Consider the following 25,241-nt stretch of genomic DNA (forward strand, 5'->3'; position numbering starts at 1 on the left):
AACGTGCGTACTTCAATCTTTCAATCTTTTCAAAAAAAATTTGTACCACATTTTACCTTGTGATCCTCGTCTGCCCTTGTTTCTGAAAATGTGAGATCATACAAGACGTAACATTGTGTGAGTCCTTCATCCTCCCTAAAATAAATATGAATTATTTTTAAAAAACATGTTTCTCCATAATCCTTCAATTAAATGTATGATGAGAATATGAATTATGACTTAGAATTACATGACAGTATCTCTTTATGACCTTCTGTCTTCTGATTATCTGATCTCTCTCTTTCTCTGCCAATCATTGCACAATTTCCCCGTTTCATTGGCTGTGCTCCCAGGTAATTATATAGCCTGCGCCTTTGGACACTGGGCCACATTAGGTGTTAAAAGGACAAGTATTTGGGCATTGCCACCTTAATGCTTCAGCAGACCTTTCAGTCCACCCTACAGTCTGACTGAATGCAGGTGTATTCAATTATTTATGACTACTGTCCCGTAATATACAGGGAAATTTATCAGTATTAAAACTATCCGTTCTAAAAAGATGGACTGTTCGAACAACAATAACACAAGAATGGTTTTCCAAGCTGGGCTTTGATGCAACTGTGAGCTGGTGAGAACCACAGGAGTGATGATCAGTGCCAATGTTTCCTGCGTTCCACACTACAGGGTGTTTCCCCCTGATCTTCCTGACTTAATGAGCCATATGGTGGATGTGCCAGGACTACCAGTGCTTGGGTGTTATTGATGCTTATGTCAAAATACCAGATATGTGTGTAATTTTTCCATTATTTTACTTCCTTTCAGACCTAATGGTTTAGGCTTCTGTAAGATATGTGAGGTAACGTTCTGTAGAGTACTTCTCTGTTTGACCCTGAAAGCATCTGCTGCTTGTTATCGTAGGAGAGAGCTGCACTGACATTTGGGGATTCAGAGAGGACACTTGAGTTCCACATGATGAAAATTTCATTGCTTTATATAAGAGTACTTTAGTGGAGATGGGCTCTCTGAGAATCCCTGTCCTTGTGATGTTGCAGTGAGTTTCTGAGGGAATCCTTAGTGAAGAGATGAGTGAGGCTTCATCCACTGGTAATGTGAACTGCCCCAGACAAGATTGCTACATCACAAGCAAAAGATACCAATTAGTCATTTTTAGTGATGACTGATGGTCATTCAAAAGACTGAATTACATCATCTAGACCTGATTTGACATTGATGCCAGATTTATTAGTGATTTGTAATAAATAATATTCCCTTTTGATTTGCATCTATTAAGTTAAAGAAAAACCATAAAGAATACAATGGTACTTCATATAATTGTTGTCTTAAAAAGATCAAGTAGGATCATTTGTCAGTGGCTTACATTTAACCTAAAATAATTTGCATTAAAAAAAGCCATTCTCTTTGCTGCAATGATAAAACCATGCATTTTGGGTAAACCATTCATTAAAAAGAAAAGATGAGAGGATATTGAGTGGAAATGTGGGTTTTACAGAGATGAAGAAACAATATACATGTATGTGGTATAGGAAAAAGAAAGAGTGGCAACAGAATGAAATGGTAAAACAGGAATGGTAAAACGCTGACAGTTGTCCTCTCTCACACTGCAGACAGAGTGGCTCTCTGACCCTTGAATGCGCTACAGCAGCTGATTAAACTTCATTCCCCAGGGTCCTGAGAAGCACCACTTTACACTTTATGTGTGCACCTGTTTTACGAATTACAGTTCAGTGTCCTGAAGCCCATAGTTTTGTATATCAGAATCAGCAGTCTCATGGGTGTTTGTAGACACTGAGCGATGTTTGAGAAGTTGAGTTGAATTGCACTCTGTCTCTTCTGCTAGTTGCTACGTGCACTGTATGCATATGTGTGCGACTGTGTGTGTGTGTGTGTGTGTGTCTGTATCTGTGTGTGAGGCGGGATCCCGCTCATATAGGGCAGCAACCAGAGGCAGACTCAGCAGTGGCAGCGGCAGCAGTGTGAGGAATCTACATCTCTGTGGCTGGATGTTAGCACTCTCTCTCTTCTCTGTGGGACAAAGATTGTCTGTATGTATGCTCTCTTCCATCCTCTCTTGAAGCTTTCCTTTAAGCTATGCCTCTTATGAATGTACTGCAGATGGAGTCCTCCGTGGCACGTGTGTGGCATGAAGCTTGTGTGAATAGGGAGTTTAATCTTCTGTTAAAGTTGGTGCGTTAAGCTTCGTGATGGGATCGAAAAGTCAGGCTCAGGTAAAATAGCTGTTTTTTGCATTTGAAATATTTTAGTGTTTTTGATAAATGCGAGCCAGTTGTAAAAAATCTTTTAGTGTTTTGTTTGCACAAGGGACTGTGTTTATTCTTGGGATAGTGTTTGGTTTCTAAAAGCGTCTGGTTGGAACTTAAGAGGGATGTTATGAATGGCACAAAAGGAGTGCTGGAAAGAAAGAGATAAAAGAGGAGTGAGGGGTGGAGAAGGAGAAGGAGAGGAAAAAGGGTGGGAGACCAGGGAATTCCTGATGTTTGTTTTTCTTTTTTCCTCACAGAGACAGCTGTCAGTTTTTTTTTTGTTTTTTTTAAATAGCTAATAGCTGGAGAACAACAGCAGTATCAGGCAGCATCCTGTGAAAAGACCAGAGAGAAGTGTTTTCTCAAGCCTATATAGTGTGAAGTGAATGATGAAACACCCCAGGCTGCAGGATTTGTTTGATGGTGAATTTGAAGAAACTGGTATGTACCCGATGTGTTAAATTCCTAAATGGGGTTTATCGGACGTTTCCTCTTCAAACCATAACCAAATGATTGTATGTATATGTGAAAACATGCAAAAATGTGACATTATGAAAAATGGTTCAATGCAGTTTGAGTCATATTTCATATAGGCATGCAGTGGAAAGTTTGAGTTTAAACAAGTTATTGGTTTTGCAAACAAATTAGGAACAAGCACAATAGGAACTCTTTTTCTTTGACGGGGAGGCAGGCAGGCGTTTGGCTCTTTATACTAAAAAGGTTTGGTATAAAGCTTTGAAATCAGATATTTTTGGCATATTAACAGCTATTACTCATGTCAGTTAAATATATCATTTATTTGTAGCAGATACAAATAAACTAGAAGTACACAGAGGAAGATGTTACTTTATCACCCATCCAACGGCTAATAAAGAACAAATCAAGTAGCATTTTAGTGGGTTCTCTCATGTGGCAAAGACTGCACCAACATACAAAAACACAGATAATTTGTAGCATTTTTTTGATTGTTCCATTGTTTTCTCCCTGCCTAACCTTATAAGAACAGATCTGTTGTCCACTAGTTGAGGAACACCAGCCTATATAATGGAAAAATGCTGCCATTTGCTAAATAATCTGGTTTAATCACCAATAAGAAAGTCTCTGGGGAACTGAAAATCCAGTCTGGCAGTTACACAGTATTTATGAATTGTTATTGATTATGCTGCACTTACGGTATCAATAGGGATATAAATGGCACATCCCTGCAATTCAGAATAGTGGAAGAGAGAGAAGAACGCTAATGAGAGCTACTCTCAGGATTAATTAATTTGCTAAATTCTAGGGATGCACCGAAATGAAAATTCTTGGCCGAAACCGAAAACCGAAAAAGAGAAAACCAAGGCCGAAAACCGAAACCGAAACACCGAAAGAAATTATGCCAATTATTAGTACCATTGCATTTATTGCTATGACCGTGTACTAACTTTACTAAAATTAAGACATTGCAATTGCATAAATTAATATTAGTTTCAAAGATAATTACAATTACATAAATTATTTTAAAAAAAACATAAAAATACATAATTAGAAATTATGCAAATATTTATTAAGCACATTGCAACAATGCACAGTATAAAATAAAATTCAAACTAAAAATTTATCCCACTCATGTGTATATTAAATAATAATGTACAGGCCTACTGGCCTGCAGAAAGGTTTTAAAATGAACTGTTCTCTCATAAAAACAAAGTGCATTTAGAAGTGCATTTGAAATTTTTCTCTGTAGGACTAGAAAGTGCATTAATTCTCCAGTATAGGCAAGACTGTTATCACTTCTGGGGATGGGGACTTCAGACAGATAACCATCTAGCTGTTGAGCAGTTGAGCTTGTCATCTGCCTGACATTTGAGAAATATTTGAGAGAGTGTATTTAAATAGGGCCTGGGCATAAATAAACATTTTTATCAAATTAAAGCAGAAATCTAGCAGAAATATGGCTACAATCTGATATTATGTATGTATATGTGTGTATGTATATATATATATATATGTCACATATATAGTAGCCTAAGAACAATATAGCCAACGTATTATTATTTGAGGCACTTTCTTGCAGAATTCCACTGAATATATCAGACACCGAGGGTGCATGCCCCTCATCTGGTGCAGAGACGAGTCTTATTTTCTGCGCTCTGATCTCAGTCTCCTGCGCTTGGCGCTTCTCCGTCTCCACGCGGGTTCTCCGCACCCAGCGCGGCCTGGATCATTTCTCGTGCGCGCTGCCTAATTTCCGCATCCAAGTAATGGTCTTTATAACGCGGATCAAGCACATTCGCGATGAAGTGCAGAAGAATCGAAAAGATCTCAGTGAGACGTGTGCTAACAGACTCTATAAGACTGTACTTTGCTTTGTTTTCACTTCGTGGTCCGTCTTAATCTCTTTGTTAGGAGACGCTTTAGTGCTGCGAATAAAAGAATAAGAAGAGAGAGAATGTTCTCACTGGTGTGAAGTGAATGTCACGGGGAGCTCGTGGTCTGCGCTATGCAGGTGCACGTGCAGGTCGCAGTTTCTGTTTGCGTCATCACAACATTTCGGCCGTGTTGTTTCGGTGATAAAAGTCTATCGGCCGAAAACCGAAAATGCACTTTTGGGCCATTTTCGGCCGAAAATTTTCGGTGGCCGAAAATTCGGTGCATCCCTACTAAATTCTTCTCTGTCTAATACAGATACAGTCTCATTTGGATTTGGCATTAGAATTATTAATTCATGTGCTTGATGTACAACTACCCAGCAGGTGGACTGACCCTGTCTCACCTCCTTCATAGTTCGTCTCTCTTTCTTTCCATCATTTCCTCTGATCATCACTTATATACATAGAAATACCTTTCTAGCCTTTTTTGGTTTAATGTACCTGATAGAGATATTGTGCAAACATTATCTGTGTTCCAATTCAATGGTTTGCAACTTTGTAACTGAACTGTTTTTGCTGCCACTTCAAAAATACACAAAATACCTGACAATATTGTTTTCGAAAGGTCGGTTACTTGATATTAACTTCTTGTTTTTTGAACTGCGGTAAAAAAGCAATATCACACTCGAGTGGTAACATCTACTGAGTTCAAACCTGAAGTCTTTGTAATGGCTTCTTGAATTTATTTTGTGTGGCAAGATGGCAGCCGTGCAGGAAAAAGCTGAGGTGTTTGTCATGTGGGGCAGCATGCACAGCCAATCAGATGAGATTCTGTGATTTCCTCACCCCCATGTCCTCCCAGATGTATCTGACTTTCTTTCTTCAGGTGAACACAAACAAAAAATAATCCATCTTTGTGAGCCCATATAATGCAATTGTATAAGACCTCTAAAGTTGGCAACTCAAAAAGTCAGTGTTTTCCGAACTGAAATGTGTGTTTGTGTGTGTGACAGAGAAAGAATATAACTTCAGTTTTAAACTTTTTTAACTATAAATCATTACTTTCGGCCAACAGTCATTTGAGTTGATATCAATGCCAACCATGTGAAACAAAATAAGAGATGCCCATACACAGGCATTATATGGTTTATTTTTCAATAAATATTTGTTTGTTTTCAATTTAATAAATCAGTTTTATAAATCTAGAACTGTATAAGGGTGAGTAAATTATATGGAAGTTTTAATGCACTTATATTTACAAGTATACAAATTCTAATTTCTCATTTCAATATGAAATCCTATCAGATTTTTCCATTACCAACATTTTTATTTTCAGTTCACATTTTCAAAATTGTTATGCATCATTTTATTGCTCTTTACTCATTGCACATCAACAATGATCCGATTTGTTTCTAATAAGGAATTTTAAGAGAACCATTTGATGCTTAATCAAAACAAAATTATTGAGAAACCTATTAAGTTTTTTTGAACTATAAAAGAGCAATTTCTGATTCACAGTTTTCCTCTGGGATATTCTGCGCAAGTGAGATAATGCAGATGAGACATAAAACCTTGCATATCTCCAGATTCATGCTGCTTTTGTTGTAATCATTGCTGCAAAAAGCAAATCCCCATTCGCTTTCATTTTAGTCATCCTCCAGTTTTATGAGTCTCAAAGCAGTTCGGCCTTTTTTAATGTATGTTAACACTGCAATGAAACTTAGACTAGGCTTGTCACAATTATTTATTTGATCTAATTGCAATTGTTTGAGATAACTGTGTTAATTGACATTCAAATAAGGGAAATGTAGGAATGTAAAAAAAAAAGGGTGTCAAAAGCAGCACACTTTCATGACATGCACATCAAAAATTGACAACAGTGCTATAGTCGCTCTCATGCTGGATGTCTGCCAGCCCTACCTCTCTCTGTCTTTCTGTTCTCATCTCATCTCCTCTCTCATTCTCTCTCTGTTTCACCTGTCTTGGTCATACAGTTTCACTTGTCACTCTGGAAGCCTTTATTCCTTGTTGCCTGTTCGTTTGTCTGAAAGGCTTAACTCTATTCCTCCTCTTTTCCTACATTCTGGCCTTACCTGTCAAAAGTTTTCAGTTTATGTGGACATATTTCCAGGTTACTATTTCTGTTTTCACTATGAACTTTGCCTTTTATTTCTTATGATCTTTCATGTAACATCCTTGAATTCAAACAGTTACAGTAATGCTTTTGCACATGATATTTCAGCATGATATCCTGAGCTGCGAGTATTCAGTACACATTTTCTTGATCTTTCTCACATCCCCCTCTCTAACACATTTCTTTTCTTAGGCCTTTTCTCTTTATCTCTCTCTCTGTGTATTCATGTGCACAATATGTGTCAGACCCAGCCGTGTTTTTTTTTCACTGGAGCTGTGTTGGTCTGTGGGGATAGATTGCCTGTCACGGTGCTTCCCCTGCTGCTTTGCTGTATTCCGGGTCACTGCGACCTTCCTCACCTGTAGTTTCTTGTCAGACTCAGCATCCTGATCTGAGTGCTGTTAATGCCTGAATATTGTGTTACATGATGCTAGCTTCTTCACACTGTGCAACTGAATAAAATGCCTTGAAACATTCTATGTAGAGGCCTGCATTTTGTTTCTTTTGAAAATGGATGTGCTAAACAGCATGCCAGACAAACCTGAATGGTTGTGTCTTTTTATATTAACATATTTCTTTTACATTTAGCATTTAACCACAGTGACTACAAAAGTAGTGTCTCACAGTATTTTTAAGACACTGTCACATTCAAAAGTAGAGGCAGGTTACTTGTAGAGTTCTTAATGAACTCATGCAGTATTAAAGTCAACATGAAACTTAAGTTGTGATCATCTTCTGTATTGTGGAATATATATTTGAGTAAAATGGCTTCTCGGATGAGAGAATATGTAGGGCGGGACTTGTTTTTTTCAACAGTTGTTGACAGCTGTGAGTGACAGGTTTTTGGAGCAAGTCATCAGAGTAGAGATGATGTTGTGAGGGGAAGTAAATATTTTTTATTTAAAAATGACAAGGGTGCATGAATAAAATAATGTGTGTATAAATCGTTTGTAATAAACACTACAATATTCCATTAAAAAGATTAAGTTTGTGATTTAAAAGTCACATGACTCCTGGTAATGCAAACATACCTGATTTTATTTATTTACTGTATTTATTTATATTAACTGTCTCATTAAATATGTTAGCTTTTTTATATAGTAATTTATATCAGTTTACAGTTTTAAAAACTAATTATTTTAGGTGAGAGGTGAATGTATAGGTCATATTTTTTTATAGAGTTTCATGCAAAATTTGGGCAAACCTGATAATTATCATAATTTCAATTTATAATCCGCGGAGGTTTCAAAGCAGCAACTTCATTTTAATATAATTTCTAACTTATGGAAACAGCAACATTTCAGTTTGAAATAACATTTATTGAATCAAGAGATACAATGCAGTTTGAATCATAAAAACAGACAGGTGCAAAAACTTGGGCACCCCAATGGAATAATGACATCAATATTTAGTAGAGCCACCTTTTGCTGAAATAACAGCCTGTATACGCTTCTTATATCCACTGATAAGTCCCTGAGTTTTGTCTGCAGGTGTTTTGACCATTCTTCCTTGCAAAATTTCTTCAGTTCAGTCAGGTTTGATGGCTGCCAAGCATAGACAGCCGTCTTCAATCAATAGTTTTTTGACAATGTTTAAGTCTGGGGATTGGGATGGCCATTCTAGAAGATTGTATCTGAGCATAAATTCCTTGGTAGATTGGAACAATGCTTTGGTTAGGGATCTATAAATTCCATTTTTTCCAAAATTCAGTTTTTTTTTTTTCAAATTCCGTTTTTCATTTAATTTTTTGGGGATTCCATTTTTGTTTTTCCATTAAAAATTTTCAAGACTCCTTTTTTAATGGGTAAATTTAAGAGATACATACAGAGACATGCAGTAAACACAGTATTCATATTTAATTTTGAGGCTTAATACAGTATTTACAGATTTAAGTGTAATGACTTTTGATGAATTCATCCACATTTCGACAAATTCGATGACATTCTGCATTAAACTGTAAATTGCATTTTTATAAGTGAATTACGCAATTTCGTCACATCGCCCTTTTTGTATCATTGTTCGGCTTAAACAACCAACCCTGGCATAACTTCAGCCTCTTAACTGATTCTTGAACATTGTACTTAAGAATCTGCTGATACTGGCTGGAATCCATGAAACCTCAACCCTGATAAGGTCTCAAGTACCTGTGCTTGTCCCACAGCATGATGGACCCTTCACCAAATTTCACAGTAGGGAGCAGGTTCTTCTCCGGGCATGCTGTGTTCTTTTCCACCATGCAAAGCACCTCTTGTTTTGACCAAATAACTCTTTTAAATCTTAAATCTTAGTTTAATCTGTCCACAGGACATTACTGATGATGCGCCTTTGCATACAACTCTGCTTGTTGGCAGTATGCAGAAAAGACTTTTTCCACATCACCCTTCCAATGAGTTGTTCCTTGTGCAAAGTGTGCTGGACTGTGGAATAATATACAATGACATTATCAGCAGCAAGATGATTGGTGCTCTTGGAGGTGGTCTGTGGTTTATCCCTGACCTTTCTAACCATTCTTCGCCTTTGCCTTTCAGGTATTTTTCTTGGCCTCCCACATCTTTCCTTCACAAGGACTGTTCCTGTGGCCTTTAATCTCCTTACTAGATTTCTCATTGTGGAGATTAAGACTTTAAACATTTGTTATAATTTTCTGTATCATTTTCCTAATTCATGTTAATGAATCACCATAGTTTTTAGGTCATTACTGAGTTCTTTTGAGGTTCCCATGTTACTACTGTAGAGATCATGGAGAGGCACTACTAACAGTCAGCTACCTTAAATATCCTTTTTTATTATTGGTTGCACCTGTGTTTGCAGTGTTAAGGTTCATTGAGTCAGTCAAATGGATTTTGTGTTGCAGTCAGTCACATTAAGTGACCACAGGTATTCAAATCCCGACAAATGAGAGGGTACCAAGCCTATTTTTCACTTTCTTTTCAGAAAGAGACCATTATTATGCAGCTGCAGAGGGGTGCCCAAACCTCTGCATGAAACAGTAAACAAATATATATACAAAATATAGGAGCTTTGTCTAAACACTTATCACTAAGTACAAATAATAGTTAAGTGCTAGAGGTAATCATATGTTTTCTCAATTTCTTTTTGTACGTTTTCCAAAAAGAGTGAATTCTAGATGAGATGAGATGAGATGAGATGCGAATTCTGCTATATCTGCAACCATTGTTTAATGTTGCAGTGCAGTGTAGGAGTCAGATCTTGGCATAGCAAAGATATTTCTAATCAGCTAGCCTTTACCAGTTGTTTTCCCAACAGAGATGCAAATTATGCAAAGGCTTTGGTGGAATATTTATATACATAATATAATATTTGTTTAAAGTGTCAAATTGCTTTCAAAAGGTTTACTTTATCTTGGTCACTATACCATAGAAATTAGTGTTTAGACACAATTGGTACTTTTATGTTTAGAGCATAACATTTTTTATATTTTGTTTGAAAAGGAGCTTTTCATGGCAAATGCTCTCTCGACAAACATAATGTCAACAAGCAGGTTCTTTTGTGCATTGATTTACACCAAATATCATGGACAAGACAGTGGGAGGACATGAGCAGAAGCTAGCTTGACTCCTGCTTCCCGCAGCCTCACCCTCCTCTAATGCTTTTTCCTCTCGCAGTTTCATCAGCTTTCGCTCTTCTCTACTCTCTTGCTCATTAGAAAAGTCTATATGGCTCCAACGAAGAGCTACACCCTCTTGATCTCCAAGGTGTCCTTCATATTGCATGATACAACCAAAGCATGTGATGATAAGCTGTTCCCTTTGGTCTGGATCTGCACACACCCAGGTCAAACACATACCGACCCCGGTCTGTCCATCTGGAGCCTGTCCATCTCTGGATTAGCCAGACCAGTCCTCTCGCCCTGGCACCACCTGCTGGCCCTCCTCACTGCAGCTGGTTCCGGAAGGGTGAAAGTGGGTTAGGCATGTGCTCTGAGCCTCTGGGTCAGGGGTGGATACATTGGGATTGGAGGGGTTTAATGGAGGTTTATAATAGTCACAGTAGCCAGAGGCAGGAGTCTATTATAGATGGCGGCTCCCTCAGGGCCCACTCGTGGATCTACAGAACCACAGTATTAGGGCAGAAATGAATAGAAACGAAAATATGGAACATTATCAACTCAGAATTATGGGGCTTATATATTTGTTTTGGGAAATTTCCTTAAAGTGCCCCCCTTCTGGAGTTGATCTGCCATATATAAATCATGTATTACTAGAAGTAAAGCTTTTAATTGGAAATCAAAGCTGCTCTGTGGTGTTCTCATTAATTCAGTGTCCTAGATATTTCGAATGCAAGATATGTTTTGTTTAGTTGTAGTTGCACAAGTGAACTCCACTTAAGGTTGCCATAGTGAAGGAAACAGCTCCAGAAACTGTGTAAGATTACATAAGGCATTAATTTTTGATGGCTTGTAGGTGGACAGAGATATCTGTGTTGATATCTGTGTAGAGAAATTCACTCACTATGGAAAGTCACTTGATAACGGATTAAAAACTGAAGGGGTCATATGTGAAGTAATGAGACAGAAGTGGATTAAACACTTTTACTACCAGATGACAATATGTTATTATTACATGTGGTATATAGCTAATAATGTGCTGCTGTAGATGTGGGAGAAGGTCTCCAAACTTTGCCAAGAGCATGTTATTTAGGATGCTATTTAAAATCTGAATGATCTGACAGGAAAACAACAACCTGTAAGTAATTGTTTGTTACTCATTTCACATGCAAAGAGGTTATCCTTACTCTTTACCCAGTAAACCAGGAAAGTCATGAGAATTTTTTTTTGCGTTAGGTGAGAACTCTTTTTCGTGTGAATTGACCTCCAGAGTGTTAGGCCTTTGAGTATTGTTGTGGACAAGAAGGGACCTTGCAATCAAAAAGGTAGAGAACCAGTGTTTTATCTACTCAAATAATGCTTACGTGTTGTTCTACTTTGGTGACATTTGTTTCTTTTTCTCATTCACAATATAACGCAGTTCTCTTACGAGAGCTCTCTCGTACTGCGTCTTAGCTTAGTCTCTCTTTTCACGAAATACTGAAGCAAAAAATTATCCTTAATTTTGTATTTTTGTAAAGCGCATTTGCAGCAGTACATAGCCATAGGCGAGACGGCTCGTTCGCTCATTGGCTTGTTCTGCGGCAACTGCACAGCCTATCGAGCGCGGGCTGATGCAACATCAGACCAATAAGGGCGCTTCGCGCCCTTCTTGCCACTTCCCGCCGAAACGGGTGTGGCCCAACCTATAAAAGGAGCTCGAAAAGGCTGACTCACCTGATTTTTCATCTCTTCAGCGAAGCTCACGCATCGCTGGATCACACAGGGCTCGCGCCCATAAAAGCGACTTAAGTCGATCACGCGCACTACATAGTAGACGTTCCCACTCCTCAGTGCCCACAATCACTATGTCACACGCGTCATGTGGTTTCTGTAAAAACAAAACCCGTGCACGTTCGTCCGGCCACGGCCGATGGTGCTATAAATGTAGTGACGATGCCCACTCCTCAGTGCCCATCTCCACATGTAAGCACAGCCCTGCACACAGGGCCTGCGCCCATAAAAGCGACTCAAGTCGATCGCGCACACTGCATAGTAAGCGTGCCCACCCCTCAGTGCCCACAATTACTATGTCACACGCGTCATGTGGTTTCTGTAAAAAACAAAACCCGTGCACGCTCGTCCGGCCACGGCCGATGGTGCTATAAATGCAGTGACGATGCCCACTCCTCAGTGCCTCCACATCTCCACATGTAAGCACAGCCCTGCACACAGGGCTCGCGCACATAAGATCGACACAGATCGGTCGAGCGCGCCGCATAGTAAACGTGCCCACTCCCCAGTGCCCACATACACTATGTCACATACAGCGCGTGGCTTCTGTAAAAACGAGGCCCGTGCACGTACGCTCTGCACAGGCAGACAGCGAGTTGAAAGTGGTAAATGTGCGCATATGCAGCCCACAGTTACTCGCAGACATATCGAGTCCCACGGGACCTGCTCAGCCTTCCCCCAGTCGGTTAAGCGCCGGGACGTGGTCGAGGAGGAGCGATCTCCCCGCTGTGATCAGCGCGCTCCCCGCCTCAAATGCGCAGCACACCCGAGCGCCGCCGTTGCCCGGTCAACAGAGTGCGCTTCGCATCCAGCCCTTAGCCATTCATGCAGATGCATGGTCAGCGCTTCCAGGGGTTTCGGATTGGGTGCTAGGCATTATAAAGAGAGGCTACTCGCTACAGATTTTTTCGACGCCCTCCGCGCTTTTCAGCGCGTCGAAACTACGGTCAAAACAGAAGTAGCACACATACTTCGGGCCGAAAGATGTCGGTATAGAGCCTGTGTCTCAAGCTCAAAGCGAGGGGGGGGGCTGTACAGCAGATACTTTCTGGTGTCCAAGAGAGACGGGGGTCTCAGGCCCATACTGGATCTAAGACAGCTGAACAAGGCATTGATGAAACGCAGTTTCAAAATGCTTACGACCAGGAAACTCCTCGCGCAGATTCGCAGAGGGGACTGGTTCATGTCAATAGATCTGAGGGACGCGTATTTTCAAATACAGATAGCGTCAAAGCACAGGCGATATTTGAGATTTGCCTTCGAGGGCCAGGCATACCAGTTTACAGTCCTCCGTGGCTCCTCGTACGTTTACGAGGTGCATGGATGCAGCGCTCGCTCCTCTCAGACTCAGAGGCATATGAGTGCTGAATTATTTGGACAACTGGCTGGTTCTGGCCCGATCACGAGCGGAGCTCGTGGACCACAGGGCCGTTTTACTCGATCACCTCGAGAAGCTCGGCCTCAGTGTCAATTGGGCAAAGAGTTCGCTGAACCCCAGTCAGACGATCCTGTTTCTGGGTATAGTTCTGAACTCGTGTTCCATGACGGCGCGGCTGTCACCACAGCGCGCGATGGGCATTCAGCGCGCAGCGAGTTCTTTCTGCTGTGGCGCGACCGTGTCGCTCAAACACTGTCAAAAGATGCTGGGTCTCATGGCCTCAGCATCTCCGGTTCTGCGGCTGGGCCTGCTCCGCATGTGCCCCCTGCAGTTCTGGCTGAAGGCTCGGGTGCCGCGTAGAGCGTGGGCGTCTGGCCGGCTGCATTTCAAGGTCGATCAGAGCTGTGTTGCGGCTCTAGCACCTTGGACAGCGAACGGCTGGTACCGATCAGGTGTAAGCCTGGGGACTTCCCCGAGTGTGAAAATGGTGTCGACGGACGCCTCCACTTCGGGATGGGGAGCGCTGCTCGAAGGCAGACCGTCCTTTGGCCTATGGTCAGAACGGGAAAATCTCCATCATATCAACTGCCTGGAAATGCTGGCAGTGGAGAACGCGCTGACGCGCTTTTGTCCCCATATCAAGGATCACCACGTCGTAGTCCGTGCGGACAACATGTCGTTGGTGTCGTACATAAATCGCCAGTGCGGTCTCGGGTCCCGAAACCTGTGCAGGCTGACGGAACGCCTCCTGGTTTGGGCTCAGCGCAACGTGCGCTCGCTGAGAGCAGTGCATGTGCCTGGACTGCAGAATCTGGGTCCAGACAGGCTGTCCAGAGGCGATGTTCCTACGGGCGAATGGTCTCTACACCCGCAAACAGTCCGGCTGTTGTGCGAGAGATTTGGCATGGCGGAGGTGGACCTCTTTGCATCCCACGAAAACGCTCACTGCCCTGCGTTCTTTTCCAAGAACGAAAGCGCGCTGTCACAGAGATGGCCGTGCTGCCCGCTTTATGCGTTCCCTCCCGTCTCCCTCCTTCCGCAGGTGATAGAACGGGTGAGAGAAAAGAGATGTTCAATACTGCTTGTAGCACCTCTTTGGAAGAACCAACCATGGTTCCCAGATTTGATGCAGTTAGCAGATGTCGCCCCGTGGCCGGTACCGTTGAGGAGGGACCTCCTCTCGCAGGCCAGGGGCTCGATTTGGCACCCTCAACCGGAGTTGTGGTCCCTCCATGTGTGGGCGCTCAACGGTTACCCGCTGATCTCGCAGTGGGAGTGCTAAATACTATCACTCAGGCTAGAGCTCCGTCGACACGACATCTGTATGCCTCGAAGTGGTCGGTGTTCTCCAGCTGGTGCACAGCTCGAGGTTATTCACCCCTTAGTTGTGAGGTGACGGAGGTCCTCTCCTTCCTACAGGAGCTGTTGGATAAGGGCAGAGCCCCATCCACGCTCAAAGTTTATGTGGTGGCCATCGCGGCATTTCTGAAACGGCGTCCCGTCAGTCAATAGGAAGGAACAGAGATGGGACCAAGTCACACATGTGCAAGTCTCAAGTAAGTCTCAAGTCTTAACCTTCAAGTCTCAAGTAAGTCCCAAGTATTTTTTTCTTGGGCAAGTCAAGTCAAGTCAAGTCACAAGTTATGTCAAGTCAAGTCAAGTCCTGTAGTAAGTCAAGTCAAGTCCAAGTCAAGTCACCTTATTATTGTAATTTTACCTGCAGAATCTGATCTTAATAAAGTTAAAGACAAGATATAAGTAACAGTAAATTAAAATAATTTGGATTTGCATTGTAAATACTCATGTTCAGTAAAATACATCATGGAATCAGAAATGTTTTACATTTTCAACATTGAGTCCATAAAACAAATAACAGCTAAACATCCAACAGACTTCTCTCTGAACACCTCTCTCTCTCTCTCTCTCTCTCAAACGACGTGACATGACATGACATTCGGCCATACTCAGAATTCGTGCTCTGCATTTAACCCATCCGAAGTGCACACACACAGAGCAGTGAACACACACACACACTGTGAACACACACCCGGAGCAGTGGGCAGCCATTTATGCTGCGGCGCCTGGGGAGCAGTTGGGGGTTCGATGCCTTGCTCACGGACACCTAAGTCATGGTATTGAAGGTGGAGAGAGAACTGTACATGCACTCCCCCCACCCACAATTCCTGCCGGCCCGAGACTCGAACTCACAACCCTTCGATTGCAAGTCCGACTCTCTAACCATTAGGCCACAACTTCCCCTCAAACACAGTTTACATACAACATTAAACTTTCTTACATTTCTCCTCTCTCTCTCTCTAGTTCAAGTTCAAGTTGCTTTATTGGCATGACATTTGAGTTACAGTATTGCCAAATTTAGCATTTAGATACAGAATAAAATATGATTACAATAAAATACAATAAAAATAGCAGCAGCAGATAATATTTCTAATATTAATAATAGTAATTATATAGAATTAAGAATATAAAATAAAACAGTTGAATACAATAAATTATCCCTTTCGTATGCTGTGTGTGGTGTATAAATATTTAGTAGCTATTGTGACTGCCGTCTCATTCTCTCCAAGTATATAGAGTAGTTTCTCCGAGTCATTTAGAGACAAGAATGAACGATTCAAAGCTTCAAACTGTGGGAAGAATGTTTTCTCTTGTAGTGCTGTATTTGGGACAGACAAGAAGGAAGTGTTTCTCATCCTCTGTTTGATTCAGCTCACAGTGTTTGCCTCTCTTCTCTCGGTAGCCAGGATCTTTTATGTCTACCAATCTCTATTTCCAAATCATGATCACTGAGTCGATATTTTGAAAGGATTTGTCTTTCTTTTAACGGCTTTAGTGATAAGTAATTTGCCAGTTTTGTGGTTCTGTTTAGGGCCGAATAACACTGGAGTTTGGTTTGGAGCTCAAATTCATTTTTTTCATTTTTCATCATAATTATACTTCAGATTTTTGTCAATTAGTTTCTGAATGTTGGGGTTGTGATTGGAGTCAGACTCAGTTTGGGTTTCCTTCATCAGGTGAAGCACGAGTGTGTTTCTCTCTCACTCTCTCTCTCTCTCACACACACACACACACACACACACACACACACAATCTCTCTCTCAGAGTACATCCGTAAGTCATTACCTCTATTACAAGGTATTGCACTTGCAAAATATAAGATTCGAGAGTCTTGTCTGCAAGCCGAGCACGATGTGGCCTATCCCACCATGTATGCGCCACCGGTATGCGCGCTCATAATGGAAGCAACGCGGTACGACACGCTCGACGCCTCAGGGGCGCAACTGCCCGAGCGCTTTGGAAACAATGAGAAAGCGGCGCGACTAGCGATTTCCACGCGTTTTTAGGCGCGAATTATTGACGACAATAGCGATGACCCTCAGTACCCCTCAAGCTGAGATGTTGATGTAATGTGATATCTGATCTAAGTGGGCGTGGTCTGCGTAAGGTAGAGAGGGCATGACTGATGATGTCATGACATGACAACGCGATTCTCAGCCTGCGCTCCAGCTGAGTAATCAATTTTATTTTTTAAAAATAATTTATATATTTTATATTCAAACTGAAAACATAATGTGATTAACACTCAAGTCATTCAAGTCATCCTGTCTCAAGTCAAGTCAAGTCCCGAGTCTTTAACTTCCAAGTCCGAGTCAAGTCTCAAGTATTTTATTTTTTGTCAAGTCAAGTCACAAGTCTTAAAAATAGCGACTCGAGTCGACTCGAGTCCAAGTCACCAAGTCACAAGTCCCCATGTCTGGGAAGGAACGATTTAGTCATCCGGTTCCTCAGAGGAGCTAGGAGGCTGAATCCTCCCAGACCTCCGTCAGTCCCTATGTGGGACCTCACGGCGGTTTTGGAGGCCTTGAAGTGTCCCCCTTTTGAGCCTAACCAATCGGTTAGCCTTCAGCATCTGTCGTTCAAGACAGTATTCTTGTTGGCTCTCGCTTCTGTGAAGCGTGTGGGTGATTTGCACGCGCTCTCGGTGAGCCAGTCGTGCTTGGAGTTTGGGCCCAATGACTCAAGGGTCATACTCAAACCTAGGCACGGTTATGTGCCGAAATCCCTCAACACACCGTTTCGGGCTCAGGTTATTGACCTGTCTGCCCTGCTGGTGTCAGGGGAGGATGGAGACTCCCTTATATGTCTCTGCTTTTCTGTCTGTCGTCGTGAGTAGATTGTTTTGTCTTTGCCCATGTTTTGTATAGTTCCAAGTCTCAGTCTCACCTTCTGTTTTCCCGTCTAAGGATCCGTAGTTCGGAGATCCGGCAGCGCGAGTGGTCCGCAGTGTGCCGGCCAGCTCGGAAATCTCTGTTTGCGCCAGAGCATTTTATTATTGTTTATGTTATTTTGTGGCGAGAATAAAGATTCTCCTTTTTCTCTACTCTGCTTCTGAGTCCTCTGTCTAGTAGGCACCCTGACAAAATGGTGGCATAATGCTTTTCTCAGCCATCCATTGCTCAGAGTTTATTGACTAATGGTGGATGTTCAAATGAATTAACCATGTAGGATTAGCAGAGTAGTATGCTATTACTTTTAACAGTGTTGCCTTGGTGTCACTAAGTCTTATACAGTCTCCAGTAAGTGCTTGTTACATATTTTATCGTCTTAATGGATTGCTGTGCTGAAGATTGTTGAAGCTGCTGCCTAAATTCCTTATTGATTAAAGTGAGTCAATAGCAGGTAGGAAAGTGGCATATTTTCCAGAGATGGAGTTAACCGGCACTGTGTTGTCTGGGCTCACTTTGATCGCAAATCATCCGGTCATTTACATAAAGTATGTGCCCATAATTAATTGGTTTTAATGTAATATAGAAAATCGAATTCGTTGTGGGCTTTGATTTGTGGAGATGCAGATTTTCCCCCTTGTGTCTCTGGAACTTAATTGTTTGTACAGAATATTTGCCTTCAGTGAAGCTCATTTAGTTTATAATGAATGACCGCTAGCTTGTCTTGGTCAAAATGTTTAAACATTTCTCCTCAAGGACCACTTGCTGTGTGGCCCTTATCTAAAGGCTTCTTGTTCTACAAAGCTTTGTTATTCCCTCATTTACGCTTTCAAATAGATTTCCAGGACACCCCAGGTGTATTCCTTCACCACTTAGTCCTGTCAGCAGTGTGCACAGACTGAAGAAAAGGAAACTGGAAGAAAATGTATTAGTACTCACATACATATCAAGTTGTGCTTTCCATTTTATTTGTTTTATCAGTGCTCTCCCTAATTTTTTCATTCTCTCCTTCACCCTACTTTGCCATTTTTGTGTGTGTGTGTGTGTGTGTGTGTGTGTGTGTATGGGGGGGGGGGGTATTGGTATACGTTTTGAAGTACCCAAGCAATTGTAGAGGCAAAGTAATTTTCTGTATTTTTATTAAATTGTTTTATCTGACAGACTCTATAGATTAATTCACACTTTATTTTAAGGTCCAATTCTCCCCATTAACAAACCATTAACCTTGACTTTTGCCTCAATGAACGGCTTATTAATAGTTAGTAAGGTAGTTGTTAAATTTAGGTATTGTCTAGGACAGTTCCCAGGGGTTCCCAACCTTTTTCAACTCGCGGCCCACACAGCCAACACATATGTTTGAGAGGGCCACTGCAAAATAATTCACCAATTAGAGCTTTATCAAAAAGTTGTAACGTCTCTACAACAGACATAAGTCAAAATAATCACTATAGTAAAGGTGTAACAAACTTTATAGACTTATGGCAAAAAAATAAAAATAAAAAAATAAATCCCGTGTCCAGGGACTTTTTTTCTTTTTTTGCCATGCATTGTTCATAGAGCTCATTAACTGTAGCGGTGCCTCAGGTGTTGAAATAGATTTGTTATACATTATACAGGTTCACACGTATACTACGTCTGCAGTGCGTATACAGTATGTGTGAGCGGTGCAGAAGCTGCAGCGAGAGCGCATTAATGTAACGCGAAAGCACATTAAAATAATGTGCGAGCGCGAATCTCTCAGCTCACACTCAGATTTCCTTTGCTTTGTTACAAAACCAGACGCGCATGCTCATATACTGTACACGCTTCTCTCGCCCGGAGAGAGTGCAAGCACTTAAAACGTGTCTCCTCTCACTTAAACTGTGTCCTGTGCACTCACAACTCTCTCTATGCTCATGTGCTAGATATTAATTATTTTCGCACGTTTTTATTTCTTGCCTTTTACCGCATGCAGTGTGAACGCTCTGATCCGTTAACATGAGCTCGGAAAAAAGGCGCATCACAGACAGTGTGTGAACCTGGAGTAGGCATATGCCCAGTCTGTTCTGTTCTCACGCTAGGCGCGTTGCATTCTGATTGGATCGGATAGCATACTGCGGGAGGTCAGGGCCGCGGAAAATGGTGCTATAAAGCAATATAGAAAGCGCGCACGCTCAAATCGTGATTTTATGACAATTACGATTAATCACACAGCCCTAGAATGAACTGGAGATGAACCGAAAATAACTTGGGCTGGCACCGCTCAACAAAACTCTTTTTTTTTTAAAATGACGATTAACTTTAATCAGCCGAGCCGACAGCGAGTAGCCTAAAACATATTTAATCAATTAAGCCTCTCAAATTAACGCTAATACTTGGCTACAATAAAATCCATAGATATAAAACACTTCAAGCATATCACACAGACAGTTAGTTTAATAAATGTTTATTTATTGGAAGGTTTTAACCGAGTCCTCCTCTCTTCTATCACTCTTCCCGCTGCGCTGAAGACACGTTCGCTGCTGCTGCTGGCGGGACACTAAACACAGAGCGAGCCAGTCTTGACAGTTGCGGTAGCAGGGTTTCGTGCTGTTTCCACCATAGCAGCACATCTCGTCCATCACCTTCCATGTTGTGATTGAGGCGCATGTATTGCTGTACTTCATCGTCGTCATCCTCGTCCTGCTCCACAATGTTTTCAAACTCGGCCAGTGCTCTCTTCTTTGTTGCGTGGCCCGCAACAACAGGTGCAGACACAGAAATGCTCACCTATAATAGCTACTACTACAATAAGTGGATATAAGTGAAGTATAATCGTGGGTCGCGCTGACGGAAAAGCGTGCGTGCGTGCGTGAGACTGTCATGTCAGTATGTCAGTGTAATTATAACGGGTTGAATTATCATATTATTAAAGTTATGAGGTTATGAAATGTCTTTCTATGTTTGTTTTTCTATCGTCGACGTCAACTTCTCATTTTTTTTTTTTATTAATGTCTAAAAATATAAATAGAAGGATAACCCAAAAAAGGCCCGAGCCCCGGCCCGCATGTGAGCTATAACGTTAAAATTGGCCCGAAGCCCGGCCCTAGGGGCATAAATAAGTCGGGGCCCGTCGGGCTCGGGCTGAAATGCAGGGCTTTAGTCCTTACACTAAAGTGTTACATTATGCTAAATTAATAATAAAAAACAGTTATTTTAAATTGTATTAGCAATATTAGTGTTTTTACTGTGTTTTTGATCAAATAAATGGAGCCTTGGTGAGCATTTGTGTGTAAAATAGCTACACTACTCATAGCTGTGCCATTCAGATACTGTTTTGCTCATTTGCTGACTTTAGTTAGTAGAATCGAAAACGTGTATACTGCTTGTGATCCTGATTACTGATGGTAGATAACGGTATGTTTCCTGTTGTGATAAACTAAGCTAAAATTCTCACAGTTCCCCGAAGCACCAAAACATGCTAATTGTCACCAGACCTCCAACAAATGACCACAATAATGTTGAGGGGGAGTTCAGAAGGGCACTTTGGCCTACTTGGACCGTACTTCAGGCAGCTGTATCTTCAGATATTCAGATATCTTCAGTTCGGAAAGGATGATTCATGTTACATTCAAAATTATTTCTTCCTCCACCATTAAATCTATTCAGTCACCTCTTCCACTCATTTATTATTTCCCACAGTGTTTCACACTTTTCATTAGTATCATTTTATTTTCTAGGCTCTGAGTGCATCGATTAGATGAGCTTCTTCTTTCAGGCTTCTTTATCATTATCAGTCATATTCACAGATGAGCTCACCTGAATCAGCCTTGCTTATAATAGCTTTTTTCCCCCCTTGGAATTTAGTAAATGTGATTTAACTTAGTTCAGGAAAAGTGATGTTCTTCTTTGTTGTCTGGTTTAGAATTTACCCTTAAATGTCACATCCAAAGTGACTACTGTAGCAGCTTTACAATACACAAGGTGTCATATTACTTATTGAAGACACAAAAGTTCAATTATTTTCTGAACATTTTTTAGTAAAAACTCTTGCTAACAAAATCCAGTAGTCAAAAGTGAACAACTATTATGTGGTTAGAATGTTTAGCATGTTTAGTATATATTTTATGGACTTATTACAATGACTTAAAACCACACATAAGCTTGATACATGCTTTTCACATTTTATGGTAGCATTATTTTGTGCTCAATACAGTTTAATCAGATTTTAACCATTAAAATGCTATAGTAGCTGAAATAAGCATAAATGTTAGGGCAAATAAAATCAGGGTTAAACACATTTCATTCAAAGGGTCACTAATATTCAATTTCTATAATATGTCTTTGGCAGCATATTTTACTGTTAATATTATACTTACTTTTTTAAAGCTAATAGCTTAGGTTTTTTTATTTGCAACTATCAAACTATTTTGCAACTAGCAACTATTTTGTAAGAAGTCTAGTATTTTTTGTTTAAATTACTTTAATCTTGGCATTAAATGCATTGTTGCTGTTACTTTATGGGTAAATGAATGAATGCAAGAATAAATGGTTGCTTTACATGTTTTCCTGATAGCAACAATGACTTCATTCCTATACTCAGGTTATGACAATTTCCTCTTTGAATGGAGCTAAATCTGTGCGATCATTTTCCCCCACAGTTAATTAGGAGCCACAGAATGTCCTCGTGCCCTTTTTCTGTCCAGGGTCATTAGTGAACTTTATCCTCAACCTCATTAGCAGACCTGTCCCATCCATTCAGTGTTTCCAGTGTGTTTCTTTGGTTTCAACCAGTTACATGAACTTCTTTAATACAACCATTAAAATCATAAAAGGTTGGAAACTGTGAAGGACATATAAAAGAACGATTATTTGTTAAAGATTTAAGAATACAATTTCTTTCTTTTTCTTCAAGTCTCATAGTAAGTTGCATGCAGCCGATATGCTGTCTCTGTGAGACACATCATTTATTGTAATTTAAATTTCTATAAATACATTCATGTAATAATAGGTAAATACACTTTTTATGCTATATATTTTGCTTAATATTTGCCTTCCTTTGCTATTTTAGATCAAATTCGCTCATATCCCTGTCAGAGGATCTCTGTTTTGGACAGTACTTGTATTGTATCCCATTCTAAAAAGGAAAACGCCACCATTTTTTTCCATATTCCAGTAATTGCAGTAATATCATCACTCCTGAAAACTCCTCACATTGGTTGTATTGATGGAAGTTAGAGGGAGAGGGGGAAGGGGAGATTTCAGGAGTGATGATATTACTGCGCCGAGGTCGAAGTGCTGCGAACTGTGAAGTTTCTTTTTGGAACTACAGTATATGCCTCATTGATCTGAGCTTATCATAATTTCTGATGCAAAAATGCATTATTTGTGGACTTGTGTGTGTGTGTGAAATCTGTCAACTCTGAGAATATCTGCAAACTGTCTCTGACTTCCAGTATAGTGCTTTATTCTCCAGATTTCTAACTTGGTGAAAAATTCAGACAAAAGTTTTACCAGCCTTAAAATCAGAGGCTTGATTAAAAACATGAATCTGCCCTCAGAAAGTGAATGTTATTTATCAATTGTTGTTGTCTAACTGACAGTTAGGAGACACTTCTGTTATGTTTGTAGTCAGAATGGTAAAGGTAGTGAGATAATGATCTAGAGGAGAGATCATGACTCATCAGAACTAAGCCTTCAAGTCTTTTGAGAGAAAACAACTTTCACACAGATTCATTCAGAGCATTTTTTTTATCACAAAAACATTTCCTTTTTTGCCAGAGGGACCAGAAAACAAAATGTGTAAAACAAATGTGATAGTAAGTTACGTGTTGTCTTTTAGTCATCAGAACAATATTGTTCTCAAGTGCATGTGGGTTTAATATTAGCCACATCATCAAACTACTTGACAGAATCTGACTCGATTTCAGTGAGACATTTTCTGTGGGTTCATTTCAGGATCTACTGTCCATTTATCACTTAACATCATTTGTGTGAAATTTGTTTCGTCCACCACCATGCTGGGTGCCACTTTTGATTATCCGCTCTGTAATTGTAGCACTTCTCTGTTGGCAAACAAAGAAGCGTTACATAAGCAGCATGATAAAGGGCCCTGTGGATTCGTTTATACTGTACGGAGTTTATAAAACCCCACAGTGCCTCTGCTTCAGCCCAACCTGTCTCTGCTTGCATGGGTCTGACAGAAATAGCAGCTGATGGAACGAGCTTGCCCTGATGGGTTAAGGCTGAGTGGGCTGAGGCTGGATTAGAGCTTCCCGTAGCTCAGAATTCGGGGTAGGCGTTGGATTGGATCTTGCTCCATTGCTGCATGAAACTTTCCCATATGTTCTAGATAATTACACAAAGATGTCCTCGCAGAGTACTGGAGCTTTGGCACATTTTCCTTTAGCATCTCCAGACTGGTTAGTTGTGGCTGTTGATGTATTATACTGTATATATACAGTATATGACATATTGTTTTGCAGCATATGCTGGTGCCTGAATTTAAGTGGCAGTTGCTTGGGTAGATATCCAGTGAAGGATGTTTTTGGTTGTAATATTTAACAAGCACACACTGATCTGCCGCAGTACTAAAATCGCTGACAAGTGAAGTGAATATCATTGATTATATAGTTACAATGGCACCTGTCAAGAGGAAAGATATATTAGAAAGCAAGTAAACAGTCATGTGTTGGAAGCAGGGATAATGGGAACGCGAAAAGATCTGAGTGACTTTAACAAGGGCCAAATAGTGATGGCTACACGACAGAGTCATCTGCAGCACAGCAAGTCTTGTGTGTGTTTCTGGTATGCAGTGGTTTGTACCTGCCAAAAATGGTGCAAGGATAGACAGCCACTGAACCAGTGCCAGGGTCATGGGTGCCCAAGGCTCAGTGATGCACTTGGTGAGCGAAGGCTAGCCCATCTGGTCTGGTCATACAGAAGAGCTGCTTTAGCTTAAATTCCTGGAAAACTTAATGGAAGGCAAGCCAGCAGAGGCAGAGTTATGTACTAGGCCAGAGGTCTCCAACCCTGCTCCTGGAGAACTACAGTCCAGAGTTCAGCTCCTGCCCCAATGGAACACAACTATGTCAGCTAATCAAGGTCTTTAGGGTTGGAACTGAAGTCTTCACTCAAACCTGTTCTAAAGTCTGGCGGATTGTTTTTTCTTTGTTATTTAAAGAGCATGTTAATATAGGCGGGTCTACAACACCCGCACACGCTGCTTATTAAACACAGGGACGCACAGCAGCACACAGACATGCCAAATATTACAAATTAAAGGATTGCAACTGGTTCTTAAAGGGAATGGAAGATGAGATTCTGATTGGTTTATTGCACGTTACGCCCAAAAAACACCCATTTCTCATTAAGAGAATAGGGACAACCCGTTTAGACCATGTACCTGGGCGCGCCAACCATTTTTCTGTCATTAAAATAACAAAAGTGGATTTGGACACACCCTGAGTGCACCTGCGCCGTGTGCTTTACACTTTGCATTTAGATCGTTAAAATAGGGCCCATGGTGTTTGGCTTTGTCCACCAAATTTCCCAGTTCTCAATCTGATTAAGCA

General features: G+C 40.9%; 1 protein-coding gene across 6 annotated transcripts in view; it reads left to right on the forward strand.

Annotated features, from left to right (window-relative positions):
- The window catches only part of LOC132141009 (multiple C2 and transmembrane domain-containing protein 1-like), a 179,778-nt gene that overhangs the window by 50,230 nt on the left and 104,307 nt on the right, over positions 1-25,241 (forward strand). Inside the window, exon 1 of one of the 6 annotated variants that reach the window (XM_059550148.1) lies at positions 1,925-2,042. The exons of 4 other annotated variants lie outside the window; for them this stretch is intronic. In XM_059550148.1, the coding sequence (XP_059406131.1) occupies positions 2,001-2,042 (42 nt within the window). In that variant the 5' untranslated portion in view covers positions 1,925-2,000. Of the gene's footprint in view, positions 1-1,924; positions 2,043-2,099; positions 2,226-25,241 lie in introns of those variants that run through there. One more of the 6 variants, XM_059550149.1, reaches the window with a different exon arrangement.

The sequence above is a fragment of the Carassius carassius genome, chromosome 5 (genome assembly GCF_963082965.1).
Source record: "Carassius carassius chromosome 5, fCarCar2.1, whole genome shotgun sequence".
NCBI classification, from domain to species: domain Eukaryota; kingdom Metazoa; phylum Chordata; class Actinopteri; order Cypriniformes; family Cyprinidae; genus Carassius; species Carassius carassius.